The 19350-nt window shown below is 53.2% G+C and overlaps 1 protein-coding gene across 4 annotated transcripts in view; it reads right to left on the bottom strand.

The window, feature by feature from the left end:
* Positions 1 to 19350, bottom strand: part of LARS2 (leucyl-tRNA synthetase 2, mitochondrial) — a 130031-nt gene that overhangs the window by 22155 nt on the left and 88526 nt on the right. For all 4 annotated transcript variants that reach the window (XM_007531437.3, XM_060204816.1, XM_060204817.1 and 1 more), the window contains exons 13-15: positions 15847 to 15945; positions 13247 to 13384; positions 2634 to 2734 (exon numbers count right to left, since the gene is read on the bottom strand). In XM_007531437.3, coding sequence (XP_007531499.1) covers positions 2634 to 2734; positions 13247 to 13384; positions 15847 to 15945 — 338 coding nt within the window. The remainder of the gene's footprint in view (positions 1 to 2633; positions 2735 to 13246; positions 13385 to 15846; positions 15946 to 19350) is intronic.

Raw genomic sequence — 19350 nt, forward strand, 5'->3', positions numbered from 1 at the left:
AAAATTAAAAAAACAAAACATGACTTTGGCGTCCAGGGCGCTGAACTCACGTGAAAGACAGTGCCCTGCGCGGTGCCGGCCACTACACTCTGCCCTTTGGGGAAGGCCCTCCCCACCCACACGCCACGCTGCAGATGGTGCTGACAGAGAAGCAGAAAAAGGCCACAGCTTACTGCCAAGCCCAGGGGCTGGAGCCAGGAAGGACACCTGTCAAGACTAGGTTTCTGTCTCAGCCATTGGGGACAGAGAAATAAAATCCCCCAACCCCCACCCCCACCCCCCACCCCCCACCGCCCCAAGAGAGGCCAGAGCACTATTCCGCCTCTGTATGAGAGGCTGGTGATTGAACCCGGGGCCTCCCAGAGCAGCTCTCTGGCTGCACTATCTCCCTGGCCCAGAAACTCGGTTGGGATATCTTTGGCACCGAGGACCTGAAGGTCCTAAGGGCGTGGGGCAAGGCATGGCGCTAAGGTTACAGTGCGAACTGAAATGAAAATCGTAAACAAAGATTGATTTATTTCCGGAGAGAAAGAGAGGTCAGAGCGCTGCTGGGGCCTTGGGGATGTTGGCCCTGCACTCGGGCTGCTGAGTCACCTCTCTGCCTCTGACGATGTCAACTGAGATTCGGGGAAAGCGGAATCCGAGCCTGGCGGAGGAAGAGGAGGGAGGAAGAGGGGCAGGAGGAGAGAGAGCCCACTGACTTCCGGCCTGAGGGAGGCCAGCTTCCTTCCTGCAGCTGCGTGTGGGCGGCAGCTCTGGGCACCGGTGCTCAGTGGGCCCCCGGGTGGCTTTCTGCTCGTCTTCCAGGCCGACAAGCCCGATTCCAACAGCAGCCACCTCCCCGGGAGACCGATGTGTGTGCCCAGCGCCAGCTCCATCCTTGCCTGGAGGCACACCCACCAGCACGGGCACCAGTCCTCAGTGCCCCACGTGTCCCCATCCGGCCGGCCGGCACGTCTGTGTGGGAGCAGCGCTGCCTGGGCCTGGGCCTGGGCCTCGGAGCGCCGGGCTGCCTCCGGAAGGTGTGTTACGGGGTGTGGACAACGGCCCCCGGCCTGGCGCGCACACCTCCGGGCCACAGCGATCTTGACAGCACAGAGTAGGAAAAGGCTTCCTCCCGGGCAGGGACGTGGAACAGGATATCGGAGAGAGGTGCCCCTGGGGCCAGGTGGTGGCGCACCTGGTTAAGCGTGTGCGTCACAGTGCACAAGGACCCGGGTTCAAGGCCCCTCCCCTACTACCTCCACCTGCAGGGGAAGCTTCACTAGCAGTGAAGCAGGCCTACAGGCGTCTCTCTGTCTCTCTCACCACTCCCCTCTCGATATCTGTCTCTACCTAAATAAATAAATAAGCCAGAGCACTGCTCAGCTCTGGCTTGTGGTGGTGCAGGGGACTGAACCTGGGGCCTTGGAGCCGCAGGCATGAAAGTCTGTATAACCATTATGCTATCTGCCCCCTCCCAAAATAGTATATTTATTTATTTAGGGACTGCATTGTACAAATCTAAGGCCTGTCCAGAAGCCTTGCTCAGAGTCAGAGGGGAATCTATGTTACCCAGACCGGTAAAAAAAAAAAAAAAAAAAGTAAAGAAAAGAAGAGAGAAAAAAAAAAAAGCAAAAGGCGCCCTCTCTTGGCAGAAGCGGCCGGGTGTCTGGTTCGGCAGGTGTGTGGCCCTCAGGCCCTGCTCGAGCTCCGGTGGGGGCAGCTCGTGTCGGGCACGGCAGAGGCGGCGGCCCTGTGCCACAGAGGGGAGGGGTGCCTGCCCAAGCTGGCGTCGCTGCTCCGAGTGGACTCGGCCCCTCCGTCCCGGTCCACACTGGAGACTCACTGCCAACGTCTACTCCTCCAGCTCCCTTCCTCCATCAGGGGCCAGACACCCCACGGCTGCGCCAGGCCGATGTGCCGACCGCTCTGACGGCGAGAGGTGGAGGCGGCTGGGAGCTGCACCGTCTAAGGGCTCGGGAGGGCCGCCCGCCTATCGCCTGGCCAGAGTGCTGGGCGTCCCCTCAGCCCCTCTCTGTGCACCCGGTCGTCACTGGGGTTCACTGCTCTGAGGTTTTCTTTTCAGACAGGAAGAGACAGAAAGACAGAAGGACAGACACACAGCACCGAAGCTTCCTCGAGTGTGGTGGGGGCTTGGCTCCAACTTATGCCGCCGGAGCAGGTGCACCGACCAGCTGAACACGCCCCCTGCCCCGGCTCCGTTTCCTTACACGTCCCCCATCATTTGCCGTTTGTGTCCTGGGTGTCACGTCACCTAATGACCCGGCAGAAGGAGCCCCGGGGAGGGTGAGGACTGGAATCAGGAGTCTAGGAAACCAGGGGAGAGGTGTTCTGCAGCGAGGGCCTAGACTGATGCCCGGTGCTGGGAGTTAGACGGCTGAGCGGCCAGCGGCGTCCAGAGTCCAGACCATGTGGGGAGACACAGGGCTGGGGTGTCCTAGGCTGGAAGAATGTCCAGCTGCCCAACATGGGCTAGGCTAGGAGAGGAAGCCCGAGATGTCACGCACGGGTGACAGGCCTTCCAGAAGCCCAGTGGCGGGTGAGCTGGATGGGCAGGGCTGAGGAGCGGGCTGCCGGCCCCGGCTTTGGTTCTCCGAGACCCCAGAGGAGGACAGACGGGTCATTCTCACCTGTGAGATCTACTTCCTCTCTCTGGAGGTAACGTCCGGATGGCAGGCGGTACGTCTGCCCCTTGATTAGGCCCTGGGCCAGCAGCTTGTGAAAAGGCTCTCTGAGAAAAGACAAGAAGAAATGAAAAATGGGGCCGGAAAGGAAGACTCCGGAAAACAGCCCTACAAGCTTTCCCCACCGGTGGGCAGACAGCGGCCTTTGCGGGGACAAGGCGGCCTGCAGGTGCCCCCTGGGAGCCCAGCCAGCCCAACTCAACTGGCTCCTTCTAGATATGCAGCAATAAAGGCCAGTCAGACAGCTGTGAGGACCCCCCCACACACACACATCCCCGGGCAGCTGGTCAAGCGCTCACATCACAGTGCCTAAGGATCTGGGTTCAAGTCCTTGGCTCCCGCCCGCAGGGGGAAAGCTTCACGAGTGGTCAAGCAAGGCTGCAGGTGTCTCTCTATCTCTCTCCCTCTCCTCTCTCAATTTCTCTCAGTCTCTAGCATATATATATATATATATATATATATATATATATATATATATATATATAGTCTTTTTTTTAAAGCAATGACACCTCCTGTGCTGAAGTGGGCAGAGCCTGTGCTTGGCTCTGGAAGGCTGGCCTTGCAGTTCTGTCCTGTATCGAATTCTAGGAGCCAGAGTCAGTCACACCAGCTTGCTCCTCTGGGAGACACAGGAGCCTCCAAGGATTGCTGGGAAGATAGTGAAATGACTGTCTGAAGGCGTGTGTTGTTGGTCTGCTTCTAATTCTGCTTCTAAGCCCCCTTCTGTTTTGATCATCATGTTAGGTTCAGGTTTGCTCGCACTGCTTAACTTAAATAGACCACTGCTGTGGTCTATTTACATAATCATTGTTTTGTTTGAGACCCGAACTGGTTTAATCCCCACAGGTTTGCGCTCTCTTTCCACTCCGCCCCCTTATCCTACGCACTTCCTGTTTTCCCCCTACCACTTCCGTCTTAGAAGATATTTAAAGGCAGATTCTTTTCTGGTTAAAAACACACTGGACTGCGTTCCCAGCTCAGCCATGAGTCCCCGGTCGTCTCTCTCCCGCCCGCGAAGCTAGCCCGGCATCTGGTGCCTGAACACGGACCGGCCGTGTGTCAGCGGCCCAGAGCCACACGTGGGAGAGAAGGGCTGGAGGCAGCTCAGGGTGGGGTGGGGGGCAGCTGGGGTGCCCTCAAGAGGCTACTTAGCCTTGCAGGCTCTACCTGCTTACAATAAAACAAACAAAAAAATAAAACACACAAATGGCACATGAGCACACAAGCCTCTCTGTTCCAGTTCAAACATTCACCCCTCTTTCCAGGCCTGCCCGGTGGAGGAGCCAACTATTACTGATAGTGTGAAGACCAGCATCTGGAGACATTCTCAGTGCCTTCCCCTGGAGAGGCACAGACACATGAATGTGGTTTTTCCAGACTTAAAGGTTACACAGACTCTCCTGCCGGAGGCTCTGAGGTCCCAGGTTCAAGTCCCCACAACACCATCAGCCAGAGCTGAGCAGGGCTCTGGAGACACATAAATAAATAAGTAAGTGAAATCACAATGCACAGCTGTTTTGGTATTTCACATAACAACATGAACACACTTTTTTTTTTAAATAACTTTTTTAAAAATAATTTTAAAATTTTATTTATTCCCTTTTGTTGCCCTTGTTGTTTTATTGTTGTAGTTATTATTATTGTTGTCGTTGTTGGATAGGACAGAGAGAAATGGAGAGAGGAGGGGAAGACAGAGGGAGAGAGAAAGACAGACACCTGCAGACCTGCTTCACCGCCTGTGAAGCGACTCCCCTGCAGGTGGGGAGCCGGGGGCTCGAACTGGGATCCTTACGCCGGTCCTTGTGCTTTGCGCCACCTGTACTTAGCCCGCTGCGCTACAGCCTGACACCCACACTTTTCTTTTTTTACTACAAGTGTGTCTAGACCTCTCTCATCTTTAAACAGCCCTCTCGCTTTCTAAAGTGTGGATGAATTATAACTTATTTTCTGTGTCTGTTTTTTCATTACATAGTTCTCACTACACCCTTACTGGTGGAAAAGCCAAATGCCAGCTTTTCTTCTTCTTCTTGTTTTTTCCCCCTTGAAAGACAAGTAGACATAGCCCGTCACACGGAATCCCTGTATTTCAGATACGAAACCGTCTGTTCTGAAGACCCCAGCTGGTTTACCTAGGAAGTATTTGAGGAAGGGCTGTTCCACCTACGGGGCAGAACCACACGCCTGCATTTTCTGTTTATGAAGAACTCGGTGGGTGGCCTCGCCCGGGGGGGGGGGGCGGGCGTGCGCGTGTGCATGTGTGTGTGCGTGCGTGTGCGTGGAGCAGGGTGGTGGGGGGTGGAGGGCAAAGCCCCAGAGTACGCAGCAGTCAGGTGATTGGGACACACACTCCGGGGACCTCCCACCTTCTGGTTATCGGGTGGCACTGATCAGCCTCACAAGGCTCCAGCACACCGATCTTCTCTGGAGAGACCCCACGTGTGCAGCCGACTACGGTAACCACTGCACTGCCCAGCCTCTAAGAGCCGTCTTAATCGTGAGCACTCTGGGGTCAGAAAACTGCCCGCCCACCTCTACTGGGCACCCCTGTGGCCAGGTCTCGGTGGGCAGGGTCTCGCCTCTGGTGCTAGAGTTCACACCCTCCCCAGACATGACTCAGGGGAGCAGCGCGTCTGCGACTCCCGTTTCCAGGACGGCTCCCCTCCCCCGACACCAAGCGCACTCGTGTCCTCAGGTCACAGGCCGAAGCCGAGGCAGGGCTGGGTTCTGATGCCAAGGACCCAGGTGTGCCTTTTCCTCGGCGAGCTGAGGAAGCTGTACCCAACGGACGGGCATGTGGCTCTGCCCACCTTTCTGGCATCTCCCGACACTCACCTGCACAGCTCGCCAGAGGCCACCTGGGGGCCCGGCTATTTCCCCAACACGCCTACTCCTCAGATGTCCCCTGGTATCAGCCTGGCCTCTCGGCTCTCCCTTCACCACCAGCTCCTGCTCTCCCACCTGGTGGGCATCCCGGCCTCTGACAGTCTCCTTCATGGCTTCTCGTTGTGACCAGGCCACGCGGAGACAACAGAGAGGCCTGCCCTCCACCTGCCTCGCAGGGACCAAGGGACACAGGGACACAGGGAAGAGAGAGTCCAGGCCCCCTCTCACCACCCACTGCTCTGCGCCCCCGTGGAAGGGGGAGGCCCTGCCTGCTGCCGCCATCAAGCTCCTGAAGATGCCTTACATCCACTTTGAGAGGGCAGCTACCTGGGTTTTTGCCTGTTTTCACAGATGACATCGTGGCTTTAAAACAAAAGGAGGAGGGAGTCAGGCGGCAGCACAGTGGATTAAGGGCAGGTGGTGCAAAGCGCAAGGACCGGCATAAGGATCCTGGTTCGAGCCCCTGGCTCCCCACCTGCAGGGGAGTCGCTTCACAAGCGGTGAAGCAGGTCTGCAGGTGTCTGTCTTTCTCTCCCCCCCTCTGTCTTCCCCTCCTCTCTCCATTTCTCTCTGTCCTATCCAACAATGACGATATCAATAGCAATAACAATAACATCTACAACAATAAAACAAGGGCAACAAAAGGGAATAAATAAAAGGAAGTTGGGAGTCAGGCTGTAGCGCAGCGGGTTAAGTGCACGTGGTGCAAAGCGCAAGGACCGGCATGAGGATCCTGGTTCGAGCCCCTGGCTCCCCACCTGCAGGGGAGTCGCTTCACAAGCGGTGAAGCAGGTCTGCAGGTGTCTGTCTTTCTCTCCCCCCCTCTGTCTTCCCCTCCTCTCTCCATTTCTCTTTGTCCTATCTAGCAATGACAACAACAATAATAAAATCAAGGGCAACAAAAAGGAAATAAATACATACATATTATAAAAAAATTTTAAAAAATTAAAAAAGGAGGAAGTCATGGAGGGGGGGCGTTCCAGGTGGTAATGCACCTGTTTTTGTCTCTTTTTTTTTTACCAGAGCCCAGCTTAGCTCTGGCTTACAGTGGTGCTGGGGGTTGAACCTGGGACCTTTGGAGCCCCAGGAAGAAAAGGCTTTTAGCAGAACCATTATGCTCTCTCCCCAGCTGTGGCACACCTGATTGTGTGCATGTTACAGTGCATAAGGACCTGGGTTTGAGCCCCCAGTCTGCACCTGCAGGGGGAAAGCTTCATGAGTGGTGAAGTTGGGCTGCTGGTGTCTCTCTCTGTCTCCCCCTTCCCTCTTGATTTCTGGCTGTCTCTACCCAGTAAATGAAGATTATCTTACACTGCGGGGTGTGTGTGTGTGTGTGTGTGTGTGTCGTGTGCTGCAGCCTTGGCTGCGGCTCGCTTTGGCTCTGCCCGCTGCCTGCACCACCTCTGCTGTCGTTTCCCCTCTGCTTTGCTGGGCTTAGTGTCTGCGTGATTCCGTCACTCGTGGTGGAACCTCCCGTCCCCGCCCCATAGTGGGTGAGAGGCAGAAGAGAGACAGAGAAGCAGAGACACCGCAGCTCCACCCCTGCTGGGGAGGGTCCCGGGGGAGCAGGCATCCTGTCACTGCAGAAGGGCGTGTGGGCACCCTGGACCCTGCACAGCCTGCATGGCCTCTCCTCTCCTCCGTTCTCTCCTCTCCGCTTCTCCCTTCTCCCCTCCCCTCTCCTCCTCCCTCCCCTCCAGGGTGAGTGCACGACTGTGGTCAGCCTTCAAGGAATATGTGTCTTTGTAATGGAAGGAGGGAGGCCGTAGTGCCGTAGTGGAGGCCCCAGAGATGAAAGCAGAGGACAATAGTAAAAACAGTAACACTAAGCTTCCAGCTACGGAGGGACAAGGAAGACTGTGGTGCGATGCTGCCACCTGCTGGCAATGGGCAGGATTGCAACCGCGAGAATCGGATCCCCAGCGGAGCCATGCAGCCCAGGCTGCCTGTGTGGTGACTTCTCCTGCTGTCTTCCCATAGGGAAGGAGGACTGTCACAGCAGATGCTCGAGAAATGTTGATGGTTTCTGTGAATGAAGAACTGCCCTTTCCAGCAGCAGAGCTGGGGGCGGCTCGGAAGGAGCAGGAGAGGAAAGGCCGCTGCAGGGCCAGGAGGCCGGCCCTTCCCAGGGGGAGGGAGAGCCACACCAAGCTTCGGGGCATCCAGCACGGCCAGCAGGAGAGCCGGTGTGACAGCCGACTGAGCCATGGGACCTCAGGGCCGAGGGGACTTCCCGGGATCTCACTCATTCCCCAGGGATCCTGCCCCGCCACCCGGGGAGCCCTCTGGGAACTGCTTCTCCTGGGTGAAGCCAAACACGGACCTTCCCGAGCAGTGCAGAGCAAGATCCATCATTCATTGTGCTGGAGCGGCTGCCCGGGGCAAGGACTTCTTTTACTTTATTTTTGACAGGACAGAAACCGAGAGGGGAGAGGAGGAGAGAGAGAAACACACCTGCAGTCCTGCTCGTGGTGGCTCCTATCCCCCTGCAGATGGAGCTGGGGCTCGAACCCTGGTCCTTACACGTATAGTGTGTGTGTTCAAATGGGCGCCCCACCTCCCAGCCTAGGGGGCTTTGAATCAGCCAGAGAGCAACTAGCCAGAGAGCTTGCAGCACAATGGGTGGGCCGACATGCTCAGAGGAAGCCACGGGGACGAGGAAGAAACACTAGGGGGGCATGGACGCACAGTGTGTGGGGCGAGGGGCGAGGGGTGCCCAGAGCTCCTGGGCATGGACGCACAGCGGATAAGCTGTAGCACCAAATCCCTCTGGAACTGACAGTGCCAGATAAGGAATAGAGCAATAGATCAAAAGAAAAAAACAAAAAAAACTTCTGCCTGGTGCGACTTCAGGAAGTCTAACAAAGACACACACACCTGTAGCAGACAGGTCTCAATGCTCCTCATTCTGAATCATGTGCCACAGAGAATGAACGGTCTCTGTTTCCTTTAAGATCAGCTGGTTTTCCCACATGCCTCATGGCTCTGCAGGGGAGCCCGAGGTCCTGGCAGTGACGCTGAGCGTCAGAGGTGAGGTGACTATCTCAGTCTCTCCCAAGAAGGTGAGTCTGCTAAGTACCTAGCATTCATCCTTCTTCTCTGAGCGGGGGCTGGGGACATGTGACTGAGTTTACCCTCATCTAAATAACTAAAACAGGGCAGGGGAGGATAGCACAATGGTTATACAAAGAGACTTTCATGCCCTGAGACTCCAAAGTCCTAGGTTCAATCCCCCATACCACCATAAGCCAGAGTTTAGCAGTGCTCTGGTACAAAAACAAACAAACAAAACCAACCAAACACACACACACACACACACACACACACACACACACACACACACTCACACACACACACACACACACCACACACACACACACACACACACACACACACACCACAGTCTGGTACAGATTTAGTTTTTTAAGAATCATTATCTGGACAGGGAGATAGCAGGTATTTCCTTCTTTCTGCAAGAAAACATATTTTAAAAGATGTTGTGTTGAAAAACTAACACTACAACAACTAGACAAACTTCCTGGAATGATGCTACTTAAACATCACGGAAGAGACCCTAAATTACTGTCCTGAAGAAAAGTGGAAAAGTCTGGCTAAGATATTTTAAATAATGTTTTGTGGCAAAGGTGGTAGTATAATGGTTATGCAGAGACTCTGCCTGAAGCTCTGGACCCCCAGATCTATTCCCCCACATCACCATAAGTCAGAGCTGAATAGTGCTCAGGGAAAATTATGTATGTATACACAGAATACATTGACTGATCTATAGAGTCAATTTATTAAATACCATTGATATTAATAATCAGAAAGCTTAATATTAACATATATTTTTAAGGTGCCACTGAGTTGGCAAACTCTGAGAAATATACTTTGGAATTGAAATGGACTAAATGCACTTTTAGATAATTAAATAACCAATGGGGAGTTGGGTGGTAGCGCAGTGGGTTAAGCACACGTGGTAAAAAGGACCGACATAAGGATCCCGGTTCAAGCCCCCGGCTCCCCACCTGCAGGGCAGTCGCTTCACAGGCAGTGAAGCAGGTCTGCAGGTGTCTGTCTTTCTCTCCCCCTCTCTGTCTTCCCCTCCTCTCTCCATTTCTCTCTGTCCTATCCAACAACGACAACATCAGTAACAACTACAAAACAATAAAAAACAAGGGCAACAAAAAAGGGAAAATAAATAAATATATAAAAATTAAAAAGTATATATTAAAAAAAAGGAATAACTGATGGGTCCTCACTAAAGAAAACAAAGGTGTGTGGGGGTGTGTGTGTGTGTATGTGTGTGTGTGTGTGTGTGTGTGTTAGATGAGAGGAAAATGATTTCAGACATTAAGGTCTAAGATGCAGGAGGGGAAGTGAGCAAGGTATCACTAAACACGTGTTGGTTCTAGCTACACTATCTCCCAGCCTGGCGGGAAGACTTTGAAGGCCCTTGCTAGATACTGTCAAAACTTCCACGGGGGTTGTTTCAAAGTTCCTTACTGCAGTACGTCGCTCTCAGACATTTTCCTGAAATTTGATGAGCTGAATATGAAATATATCTGAAAGAACAAAGGCTTGATATAGCCACATACTCCTATAAAGAAAAACAAAAACAAAAACAAAACCAAGCTGGAGGACTTCCCTTACAGAGCACCAAGACTTGTAAAATTAAAATAAGAAAGGTCAGTAAATTAATTGCATGCAAAAGGCCATGGGGCACTGGATGGAATAAAGATATTACAAACAGGCACTTGCATATAATGAAAACTTGATTCATGATAAACAGGGCATTATAGGTCAGCAGGGAAATGGAAGGACTCTTCCCCTAATCGCACGGAGACATTAAAAGCAATAAAGGAAAACATTAAAATTCATCACATCAAATGAAGAGTTTCTACTCATCAAAAGACTTCATCAAGACAAGTTATGAACTGGGAGATACATTCTCGCAATGCAGATAGCTTCAAAGACGTGCACTGAGACTGCTTAAAGATCTCGTACAGATCACCAAAACACCATGGACCCTAAGGAGCTCGAGGCCAAGGACCACAGGCTGTGATGAGCGCCGCCCAGGAAGGCTACCCCATTAAGCGCACGGTGCCTTTAAAGTCCAGCTTAATCCCTGCCGTGACCCGTCATGTGACCAGCAGCGTGGCCGCGTTCTCAAAGACAGATGAGGTGAAAGGCTGTTACGATGAATCCTCTCCCTGTATGGTGTGCGGGTTCACATACCCGACTTGGAAGAGAGTCTGGGTTCCTTCCTAAGTCAAACATGTGCACACCTTACGATTCAGCGCTTCCTCTCCTGGGCAAAGACCCTAGAGAAGGCTGACAGGAAGCATGTTCAAGGAGGCTCACCCTTGCAGGAAACAGCTCAAAGGACTGATTCCTGTGCTGACACCCATTCTCCAGACTCAGCAGTGCGCAGCGGTGACACGGCAATGAACCACGAGCCCAGGCACCAGCAGACGGTTCCCCCCGAAAAGGCTGTTGAAATCAAGAAGTGGAGACCGTTCTACTGAACAAAGTTCAAGCCCAGGGAAGCCGGACGCCACGCATTGCTTAGAGCTAGCTACCTGTGGGGTAACACTTTATAAAGAAAAGGAGGGAAAAAAGTAATGCAGAGTTACAGACCGGAGTTCGGTGGGAAGGACGGGGGAGTAGGAGAGGGGGAGGAAGCAGGAGGGCGCCCTGGGCCTACAGAGGGGTAACACTCAATTTCTTCTTTCTTACTTCCTTCCCTCCCTCCCTCCTTCCATTATTCTTTCTTTAAAAAAATTATTTACTTATTATTGGGTAGAGAGAAATTGAGAGGGGAGGGGGAGATAGAGAGGGGGAGAGACAGGGAGTCGGGAGGTGGCGCAGTGGGTTAAGCGCACATGACACAAAGCGCAGGGACCGGCATAAGGATCCCGGTTCGAGCCCCCAAGCTCCCCACCTGCAGGGGGGTCGCTTCACAGGCGGTGAAGCAGGTCTGCAGGTGTCTGTCTTTCTCTCCCCCTCTCTGTCTTCCCCTCCTCTCTCCATGTCTCTCTGCCTTACCTAACAACGATAACATCAATAACAACAAGGACAACAACAACAACAAAAAGAACAAGTGTGGTCCGAGAGGTGGCGCAGTGGGAAAGCTTTAGACTCTCAAGCATGAGGTCCTGAGTTCGATCCCCGGCAGCACATGTGCCAGAGTGATGTCTGGTTCTTTCTCTCTCTTTCTGTCTTTCTCATAAAAAAAAAATAATAATCTTAAAAAAAAAAAAAACAGAACAAGGGCAACAAAAGGTAAAATAAAATAAATAAATATAAAAAAAGAGAGGGAGAGAGACAGAGAGACACCTGCAGCTCTGCTTCACCACTCGTGAAGCTTTCCCCCTGCAGGTGGGGGCTGGGGACTCGGACCCGGGTTCTTGCCACTGTAGTGTGTGCACTTAACCAGGTGCACTACTGCCCGGCCCCACAGAACACTTAATTTCTTAAAGTGAAGAGGAGGTATATGGGTGTTCATTCTATTCTTTGACTTGTATCATACATTAAATGTGGCATGTATATATGACATATTTCTATTACTTATTTATTACCAGAACACTGCTCAGCTCTGAGGGACTGAACCTGGGACTTTGGAGCCCCAGGCATGAGATTCTCACCAGTCTGCTACCTCGCCCACCCACCCCATACATGACATACTCCATAGGGGAAGAAGTGTGCGTACACAGACACGAACCTTCCGGACAGTAAGGGGGAGCTGCCTCCAGGTCAGCAGGAAAGAAGTTACCCAGGCATTCAGAACGTGGCTCTGTGCTGGCAGCCCAGAGTGCTCTGACCAGGGTGTGTCCTGGCAGGCGTCTGTCAGCCTTGGGAACAGAGGGGCCTCACGTGCCTGGAATCACTTCATGGGATTTTACGGGATGAACAGGACTGCAGACGAGAAGCTAGACGCCCCTGGTAATCCCGGGGAGATCTTCTCTGCCTCACAAGGGATAATCTCACTCCTGGACTCAGTTACACGTGTTGTTCATTCCGCCAGGTCTGCTGCATTGCTTGATGCTGTGGTCTATTTGCATAATCACTGTTTTGCCTGAGACCCGCCCTGCCTGCAGGGTATTGGCTAGATCCCCACTGGTTTAATCCCCACTGGTTTGCGCTCTGTTTCCACTCCACCCCCTCTCCTAGTCACTTCCTGTTTCCCCCCTACCACTTCCGTCTTAGAAGATATTTAAAGGCAGATTCTTTTCTGATTAATAAACACATTGGATTGCGTCCCGCTCCACGAGTCCCAGAGTCTCTCTCTCCTGCGACGCTAGCCCGCCACGAGTTCCTGATCCCTCTCCCGCACAGCAGCCTAGGTTGGCTCGGTGGGTCGAGTTCTCTCCAACCCAGAGAGCAGGTGCTTGGGAAGAAGTACCCTCAGGCTCTCCCGGCATAAATGGAGAAGAAAGAGCTGGAAGCTAGGCTCCAGGCGAGTGGGCACGTCACATGGGAGAACCGAGGAGGCAGTGAGCACGGACTTCGGGTGGGCAAGGCTGCCCACGCACTCTAAACTGCACGCACGCTCACACAGCCTCTCCCTGGAGGCCGAGCCTTTGCCTCAGGAGAGCTTGCACATGGCCAGCTCGAGTTCCCGAAACCTGCTGGTCCCTGGGCCGAGGCGTTCAGTCAGGCAGCGCGCAATCACTCACCTGTGTCTGACCATTTTCTGGCCGTGGCAGAAGTGACTGAAGAATCTGGCGTAGAACAAGTGCATGACAGCGTGCTCCTTGCCCCCGACGTACAGGTCCACGGGGAGCCAGTAGTCTGCCAGCGCTGGGCTGAAAGGGCTGCAGGAGGGGAGAGACACAGCCGATAGAAGAGAAAGGTATGGTTTGCCACAGCTGCAAAACCTAGACAGATCTACTGTGATGTGCATACGCCCAGAGACTTTCCTCCCAGCAACACAGTAAAAGCTTGTGTGATGAAGAAGAAAACGCCAGATCTGTGTTGATTTATCAAATTCATAAAAGCTGTTCCAGAGGCCATTACTGGGACATTTTAACAAATGGAATTTTCAAAGGTTATTTATCATGGGGGGGGGGGGGGCGAGCGAACTCAGAAGCCAGGCCTGGTACTGGGGTGGTGTGTGGGGTCATGTTTGCGCCACCACCTGGCTGAAGTATTTATAATTCTTTTTCTTTTTGCCTCCAGGGTTATTGCTGGGGCTCAGTGCCTGCACCATGAATCCACTGCTCCTGGAGGCCATTTTCCCCCCTTCTGCTGCCCTTGTTGTTGTAGCCTTGTTGCGATTATTATTGTTATTGTTGATGTCGTTCGTTGTTGGATAGGACAGAGAGAAATAGAGAGAGGAGGGGAAGACAGAGGGGGAGAGAAAGACAGACACCTGCAGCCCTGCTTCACTGCCGGGGGCTCGAGCCAGGATCCTTATGCCGGTCCTTGCGCTTTGCGCCACCTGTGCTTAGCCCACTGCGCTACCGCCCGACCCCCAGTATTTATCATTCTTAAGAGCGCTTGAGAGAGAAACCAGAGAACCACCACCTCACATGCAGTGCTGGGGGTCGAACCCAGGGCCACATGCAGATGCACACTGAGCCACTCAGTGCTCTTCACTCCTTCTCGCAGTCCCTTAAAAACAAGTGTGCAGGGAGTCCGGGGGAGTCCGGCGGTAGAGCAGCGGGTTAAGCGCAGGTGGCGCAAAGCGCAAGAACCATTGGAAGGATCCTGGTTCAAGCCCCGGCTCCCCACCTGCAGGGGAGTCGCTTCACAGGCGGTGAAGCAGGTCTGCAGGTGTCTGTCTTTCTCTCCTCCTCTCTGTCTTCCCCTCCTCTCTCCATTTCTCTCTGTCCTATCTAACAACAACAGTAATAACTACAACAATAAAACAAAGGCAACAAAAGGGAATAAATAAATAGCAAAAAAACAAACAACAAGTGTGCAGGGACCGGGTGGTGGCGCAGCTGGTTGAGCGCACATGTTGCAGTGCACAAGGACCCAGGTTCGAGCCCCCGGTCCCCACCTGCAGGAGGAAAGCTTTGCAAGTGGAGAAGCAGGGCTGCAGGTCTCTGTCTCTCTCCCTCTCTATCTCCCCTACCCTCTCCATTTCTGACTGTCTCTATTCAGTAAATAAAGACAAGAATAAAAAACAAAGCGAGTGAGCTCTCCGCTGATTGGCCAGTTCTAGGAGCGGTGTGCTGACTGCGTGTGCTGAGGCGACTGCACGCCCAGCGCTCACTGCCTGGTGCCCTGTGGCCTTGTGGCTCGAGTCCTCCTTCAGCTCCGTTTCTTTTTTCATTCAGTTTGTTTTCTTGTACTTGGGACTCATCTGGCCTTGTGTGACCTACAACTGAACACGTTGTTCCTGCGAGGCCTCCGAGGAGCCCACGGCCAGATCCCAGCTGCCCCGGGCTCCACCAGTGTCCATGCTGCCGGAGGCACCTCTGCCTGGGAGGGCCGGTCTGACCGGCAGCGCTTCCCGACTCCTGCTGGCCGGACTCAGCCCGTCTCAGGGCCGCCCCAGGCCCCAGGCTCTGGCCATCCACCTCTTTCCTCGCCCAGCCCAGCTCCTGTCACAGCCCAGAGAGCAGCAGCGTGGCCCGAGGGCTCTTCCTGGCCTCCCTCACCCCACTCTGTAGACAGTGTGCCACCCACTTCCATGTTGGTGCCTCCTCCTCCTCCTCCTCTTCTGCCTCCAGGGTTCTCGATGGGGCTCCCGCGCCGCTGCTCCTGGAGGCCATTTTCTCCATTTTATTGGATAGAGAGAGAAACTGAGAGGGGAGGGGGAGATAGAGAGGGAGAGAGGCCGAGAGACGCCTGCAGCCCTGCTTCACCACTTGGGAAGCTCCCCCCCCTGCAGGTGGGGAGCAGGGGCTCGAATCCAGATCCTTGTGCAGGTGCTTGTGCTTAGTACTATGTGTGCTTGACCAGGTGCGCCACTGCCCGGGCCTCCCTCGGTGCCTGCTCCTTAGAATAACAGTGGATCACCGCGAGTCGGGGGATAGCACAGCGGGTTTAGCGCAGGTGGTGCAAAGCACAAGGACCGGCGTGAGGATCCCGGTTCGAGCCCCCGGCTCCCCACCTGCAGGGGAGTCGCTTCCCAGGCGGTGAAGCAGGTCTGCAGGTGTCTGTCTTTCTCTCCCCCTCTCTGTCTTCCCCTCCTCTCTCCATTTCTCTCTGTCCTATCTAACAATGACAACAATAATGACTACAACAATTAAACCACAAGGGCAACAAAAGGGAATAAATAAATATTAAAAAAAACACAACGCAGTGGGTCAGCAGTAGGGCTCACCTGTGAGTGTTCTGAGGGTCCGTGTATCTGAAATAGTACCAGGCCGAGTCAACAAAGGTGTCCATGGTGTCTGTCTCTCTTTTGGCTGCTCCTTTGCACCTAAGAGGGGACGAGTAAATGAAGCTCGTTTATTGGTTCCTATTTAAATTTTAATGGCATTTTCCACTAGCTTTTGAGAAAGTGATGGCAATTAGTATGAATTTAAAACGCCAAGAGAACAATGCCAAGCCACAGAAAGATGATTCAGAGCAAGTTCTCTCTTATTGTATCGCACAATACACAGTGTTTCTCTTTTATTGTAACGTACAATACACAGTGTTTCAAAGAAACTTACTAAGGAGCCATTTCAACCTTTAACAGTTAGAAGCCTTATGCTCCACTTTCTCCGAATTCAACCCGGGAGAGAGTCTAACAGCCTAGGAAGAAAGTCAAGTGTCTCTTCTGCACATGAACCTCTATTTCGGGCACGTCAAGACTGCCTTCCGCCTCTGCTGCTTTATGTGACTTCTGAGGCAGATCAATTCACAGACAGAAGGCGAAAACACCGCGCGCTGGATTGGCACTGGCACTGGCACTGGCACTGGGGAACGGAGCCTGAGCCTGGCTGTGTGGTGTGGGGTGCTGACACCCGCCGGGGGCGCTCAGGAAAGGTCAGTCCCCTGCAGGCCCAAAGGCAGCTGTGTGCCGCAGCTCACACAGAAACACCCATGAGAATTCACCAACAGCAGCTCTCCTCTCCTCACTCTGACGGGTGACGTCGAGGGGCCAGGCGGTGGGGCACCTGGACAAACACACGTGTTGCCAAGCGCAAGGACTGGTCCCCACCTGCAGGGGAGGGGGTCTGCTTCATGAGCGGTGAAGCAGGTCTGCAGGTGTCTGTCTTTCTCACCCTCTCTCTATCTCCCTGTCCCCTCTCAAGTTCTCTGTCCTTAGAAAGGGGAAAAAAAAAAAAAAAAGATGGCCACCGGGAGCAGTAGATTTGTAGTGCCTGTGCCGAGTCTCAGCAGTAACCCTGGAGGCAAAAGCATGACAGACAGACAGACAGAAAAGCAAGTGATGCTAAGCGGGTGGCTGGCTGGATGGGCTCCGGTGGGAGGAAGCGGCCACAGAAACCAGACGCCGCAAACCAGACGCGCCCTCGGAGGGCACCCTGCTCATGACGCAAGTGCTCCATGTGCCACGGCTTAGAGGTGGGTTTCTGGCTTTCTGTTGTTGTTGTTGTTACTTATCTATCTTTCCTTCAACATTTTAATACTTCTGTCTCTTTTCTGATATTTTTCTTTATTATCATTTTCACTTGGGAGGTTGATGGTTCACAGTGCAGTGGTTGGCTTACGGGCACAGGACGGGCATCTGTAAAACACTCCCACCTCCGAATGAGCTCCAACAGCCTGCGCCAGGCCACAAAAGGCCCTCCTCCCCTACCTTATTTTTTATTTTATTACTTTTTTTGATAGAAACAGTGGGGGGTAGGGAGAAAGAAAGAGACAGAGAGACGGAGAGAGAGGAGGGCGAGGGGACCACAGCTCAGAAGTTTGCTCAGTGAGCTGGAGGTCAGACTTGCCCAGGGCTTGAGTGATGCCCAGCGAGCTGTCTCGCCAGTACTAGGGGTAGGGTGTTAATTTATTTTAAAGACTTCATCATTATTTTTCACCGAAGCACTGCTTGGCTCTGGCTTTTGTTGGTACTGGGGACTGCACCTGGGACGCCTGGTGCCTCAGGCAAGAAGCCTTTCTGCATAAGCGCTATGCTGTCTCTGTCTCCCCCGCCCAAGGCAGGTCACAGAAGGGTGTACACAGCACGGCTGTTCAAGAAAGTGAATAAGGCTAAGATCCTTGGTAAGAAGCGCTGGAAAGAAAAGCAGGCCTCAGGATGGAGGTGTGAGGAGGGCAGTCTCTATAGATGCAGACTCGTGGGGATGCAAGAGGTGCTCTTAGCGATCCCTTGAAGGTTCCTCAAGGCCTAGATCTACAGAGAATGAACAGAATCAACCAGTCGCAGGGGCCTCTGGTGGCAGTTCTTCTTCTTCTAGCGTTTGCCCTTCTTCCGTAGCCAGTCAACAGCGTCAGGCTGAGCCTGATGTAAAGTCTCGAGACCTCCTTTGAATCTGGAGAGGTGGCAGTCGCTGACTATGTGGGTCATAGTCTGTCTGGAGCCGCAGGGGCAGTTCGGGTCGTCTCTGGCTCCCCAGCGATGGAACATAGCGGCGCACCGGCCATGGCCTGTTCGATAGCGATTGAGGAGGGCCCGATCATAACGTGCCAGGTCAAAGCCGGGTTGACGCTCGCAGGGAGGGGTCTGTGATGAGGTGTTTGTTCTTGACCTCAGCTGACTGCCAACTCTGTTTCCAAGAGACTGGAACAGAGAAGTTCAGTGTAGGCGTAGGGGACCAGATTGGGTGAGGAGACGTCAAGCGTTGGACAGGGTGGGCGAAGATCTCCGCATATATTGGCAGGTCCGGTTGAGCGTAGACGTGGGAAATGAACTTAGATGATGCCGCATCCCGACAAATATCTGGCGGGGCGATGTTGCTAAGAACTGGCAGCCACGGAACCGGGGTGGAACGGATGGTTCCAGAAATTATCCTCATGGAGGAATATAATTTGGAATCGACCAAGTGGACATGGGGGCTACGGAACCATCCTGGGGCACAGTATTCTGCAGTGGAATAGCATAATGCCAGAGATGATGATCGTAGTGTGGAAGCGCTCACACCCCATGAGGAGCTGGCCAGTCTTGCAATAATGTTATTCCTCACGCCCACCTTTGCTGCAGTTTTTATGAGATGTTTGTGAAATGACAGAGTGCGATCGAGAGTAACGCCAAGATAGACCGGCTGGGCTTCATGCCGGATTCTCGTATCGCAAAGCTGCACATTAAGCTCACGCGAGGCCGAGGCATGGTGTAGATGGAAAACAGATGATACAGTTTTTGCAGTGCTAGGGATTAGTCGCCATTTTTTACAGTCATCAGATATCAGAGACATGTCTTTTGTGAGTGTTTCCTCGAGGATGTCAAACTTGGATGCCTGAGTTGCAGATGTCATCGGCATAGATGAACTTCCTTGAAGAAGTTTCTGGGAGGTCACTGATATAAATATTAAATAGCGTAGGAGCCAGAACAGAGCCCTGGGGGAGGCCACTTGAGACAAGTCTCCATCTGCTAGACTTGTCACCCAGATGTACCCGGAATCTTCTGTTTTGGAGAAGAAACGATATAGTGTTGGCCACCCATGGAGGCAGGCATCTTGAGATCTTGACTAGGAGACCACGGTGCCAGACCGTGTCATAGGCTGCTGTGAGATCCACAAAGACAGCACCCGTCTTTAAATTCTTCTGGAATCCATTTTCAATGTAAGTTGAGAGGGCCAGGGCTTGTTCGCAGGTAGATCTTCCTGGGCGGAAACCAGCCTGGGCGGGTGATAGGAATTTCTCTGTAAGAGGAGAAATACGTGACAGAAGCAGCCTCTCAAGGAGTTTGTAACACACGGAAAGGAGAGAAATT

The sequence above is a fragment of the Erinaceus europaeus genome, chromosome 12, assembly GCF_950295315.1.
Source record: "Erinaceus europaeus chromosome 12, mEriEur2.1, whole genome shotgun sequence".
Classification (NCBI taxonomy): Eukaryota; Metazoa; Chordata; class Mammalia; order Eulipotyphla; family Erinaceidae; genus Erinaceus; species Erinaceus europaeus.